General features: G+C 33.3%; 1 protein-coding gene across 1 annotated transcript; it reads left to right on the forward strand.

The window, feature by feature from the left end:
• The first annotated feature begins 738 nt into the window (after positions 1–738).
• On the forward strand, positions 739–2,398 carry LOC107675662 (zymogen granule membrane protein 16-like). Its single transcript, XM_016470081.1, has 4 exons — positions 739–813; positions 1,179–1,269; positions 1,499–1,634; positions 1,888–2,398. The coding sequence occupies exons 2-4, from the start codon at positions 1,215–1,217 to the stop codon at positions 2,201–2,203; spliced, it is 507 nt and encodes a 168-aa protein (XP_016325567.1). The 5' UTR covers positions 739–813; positions 1,179–1,214; the 3' UTR covers positions 2,204–2,398.
• Positions 2,399–3,565: the final 1,167 nt, after the last annotated feature.

Consider the following 3,565-nt stretch of genomic DNA (forward strand, 5'->3'; position numbering starts at 1 on the left):
AAACAACAAGCCCTACTCTACACTGCCCAAAAAACTCGCTTTAAATATATAAAATATAAAAACTCTTTAAATATAAAAAACGTACTTACAGTATGTGAGTCAGAACAGCCGGCATTGTAGTCTACTCTACCAGGATCAGGAAACAGTCCTCCATAAAATGCGCTGGACACTGGATGGAATATTTGGGTCAAACTGTTCAGAAACAGTGTTGTAAATACAACTTAACCACTAATTTCTAGTCGTGTCCTCTTTTGGAAGGCCAAACAAAGTAGTTTCGCGCCTTCTTTCTTTGCGTGAACATTTGCGCGGTGTTATGCAAATCTTCCCACATCATGACGTAGACATGTGGGGGCGTGTTAGAACGAGCCGTTTTAGGTAGGCGTGGTTGACTTTTAACTTTTATAAAGAATATCTCTTTGGATTTGAGACTTTAGTCTTTGCAACTTTACAGATCTTCTTTATGCACCAAGAGCTTGTAACACTCCAAAGAGAAAGGAAAAATTTAAATCGCGTCATATGACCCCTTTAAACAGTAGAATACAATTTGGCACACAATTCAGATATTTTGAATTAAGTTCTGATAGTTTATCTATAGTTCATAAAATTATCCTTTAAATCTGAAAGTAGGTAGCTGTGATATTTTGATGCCAATCATGCCATAGTTGTGAGCTCTAAAACATTCCATCTGAGGAGTGTAAGAAAGCAGAAGACATTGTTCAACCGATAACAAAAGTCTGATGAGCAGAAAAGTGTACGAGCAGGTTTAGTCAACACACTAGTCTCTTCAACTATCAACCACATACCTGTCTACAGGTAATGGAAATACTAGATCTTTATTCATATATATCACATCTGTTTGTTGTTGTTGTTGATTTTGTAAATGCTATGATATTTTCCCCCTTGTTATAGATGAGCACTTGTGTATATGTATTTAGCATCATGTTAATCATTTAGTAATCATTTAGCAGTCTGTTAAATTTTACCTAATTAATTATAATGAATTGCAGTTTAGACATTTTCATCATATAAATCATCGAAAGTGGTTTATTAATTGCCACTGATTTGAATGTTACATGATTTGCTCTGCATCTAAAAGTGTTTGTATCAGAAACATCATGAAATTCACAAATATAATAACTCTAATTCGATATTACAATCAGATACAATGATTTCCTTAGATTCCTTGAGTGTGCGGGACAGCAATTTATTCCAAAATGTTGCAGTTTTTCCTGATTCTCTCTGCAGTTTATGCCTTGGGCATGGCAGCGCGTGAGTATTACCACATGTCTGTGATACAATTGTTCAGCTCAAAAAAGTAAGCAACTAAGTAAAACAAAAATTTTAATTAAATCAATTAATAGATAAAAATAGCAACTCAGGCATAATTACAATAGTCAGTCAGAAGTCAAGGTCCAAGATAAACAGATACAATGTGAACAAAAGATAAAATTTAGCTCTGCCATTCGACAGTTTTAATAACTATTATTCCCTCTTTCAGCTTTACCTGATCTTTTCTCTTACTCACCTGCTGCTGGGGACGGCAGTGGGATTGAATTTTCCACTGCCAGTGAGGGTCGCATCACTGGTATCAGAGTCTGGGAATACAATAACTACTGGGGCGGCTATATCTCTGGGTAAGTATCCTCAAGCACCTCAAATATTCAATTATGGCTTTGACAAATCATGTTAGAAAAGTATATTTAAAAACCTTGTCAAGTAGAGATCAGAAGTTGGAGTTACAACGAATTTATTGTCATATATTAATACTACAAATTATTTCTCTCAGGAAAGCATTTGTGATTTAATTTATATAATATAATTTTAAATTGTACATGTCATTCTTTATGGCATATGCACTATTTGAACATTATTGACATTTTTGTTTAGGTTCCAGCTGAGGTACGAGAGTAACTGGACAGCAGAGGTTGGTGTAAATAGTGGCAATCCGATGGAAATGATACTCTACGACAAAGAAGCAATTATTCAGATCTCTGGAAAGTACTACTCTGGTTACATCTATGAGCTTGTGTTTGTCACTAATCAGGGGCGCTTATTTAAAGTGGGACAGTCAAATGGGGCCTCGTTTAACTTCTATCCAATCCAAAAAGGAAATGAGCTGCGTTTTCTCAGTGGTCGACAGAATGGAAGTGGCATCACCTCTATTGGGGCTCATTGGGCCGCAATACGTATTGGGAAACCCTGAAATTATTTTTACCTTATTATATTTAATTTAATGTGAACTTACTAATCTACAGAGAAAAATTAATCTTTTATTTGAATTTCTTTGATCATTTGATTATACTGTTTTAACCTAACCATGTTCCGGAGGTGTTCTTATATCTATGGTAGTTTGTCTCATTCAGTAAATTGTTAATATAAAATGTGTATTAAATAAAAATGTGTGAATAAACAATATTTAAGATGTACATCCCTTAATGATATATGGAAAAATTATAAACAAACATGGATCATAAGCAGATAAATAATCAGAAGTCAAGCTGAACATGTTGACAGATACAATGAACAAAAACTAGTTTAGCCTGTTATGAGAAATGTCTGCTATGAGGAAATGTCATTTGTTTATCAAAAATAGCAAAGAAATTTTAGACACTATCCCCTTCACATTAATATTTTGTATCACTGATGCCATTACCCTTACACTATATCATTGTATATTGAAAATATACAGAATAATATATTTTGTCATTGTATTAAAATATGTTGAATAATACATAAGGAATTTAATAAAACGATTAGTTCCCAGCAGCCTACTTCATACTAATTGGTCAGTAGCTGATTTTCTTTCTTTCTTTCTTTCTTTCTTTCACACCCTAGCAACCACTGTATTGGAGAATCTGCATTTATGAATGAAGTAATTGGCCAAAATCACAATATTATTAACCAAAAATTCAACATCACAATTCCGACAAAAGGACAAATATTTTAAAGTTTTAAAATCAAAGTCAGGTATTACATACTTTAAACTTAACCAAGCATAGATATCTGCTTCACAAAAGGTGCACTGACTGCACTCATTACAATCCAAATTAAAACTGTGTCTGAGGAACTCATTACAGGGACAAATATTGTTAATAGTTTTAGTGAAAAAGAGAGAATTCTTGTTCTAATTCGAACCACTTTATCTTCAAGAAAATCAAAAATGAGTCTCTCTCTCTTTATTATTATTATTTTTTTACCTTAGAAGGGAAAATCTGTGTATTTACTAATGTTCTTAAAATCTTATTTTTACAACTCTCCTCTGTAAAATTAATAACAGAGATGGTTAGATTACCTAATCTTGGTATCACAGGTAAATAACACAATGCACCTTTAATCAAATGAACCAAACCAGCAGGAACAGCTTTCAACAAAGACACATATAATTCCTGAGTACAAATAATATTGTATTTTTCACAAAACTTATCATAGCAATTTCCATCCCCATATCCCTAATCCAGTGTGTAAGGTCCACCCACTTGGCGTTTAGAGTTTAGATGACTCTTTAGTCATCAAAATATTGTTGTCTCATGACAGCCAATTGTTATTCACTAAGGCATGTGCATTA

The sequence above is a fragment of the Sinocyclocheilus anshuiensis genome, unplaced genomic scaffold, assembly GCF_001515605.1.
Source record: "Sinocyclocheilus anshuiensis isolate Anshui unplaced genomic scaffold, SAMN03320099.WGS_v1.1 scaffold2418, whole genome shotgun sequence".
In the NCBI taxonomy this organism is placed as follows: domain Eukaryota; kingdom Metazoa; phylum Chordata; class Actinopteri; order Cypriniformes; family Cyprinidae; genus Sinocyclocheilus; species Sinocyclocheilus anshuiensis.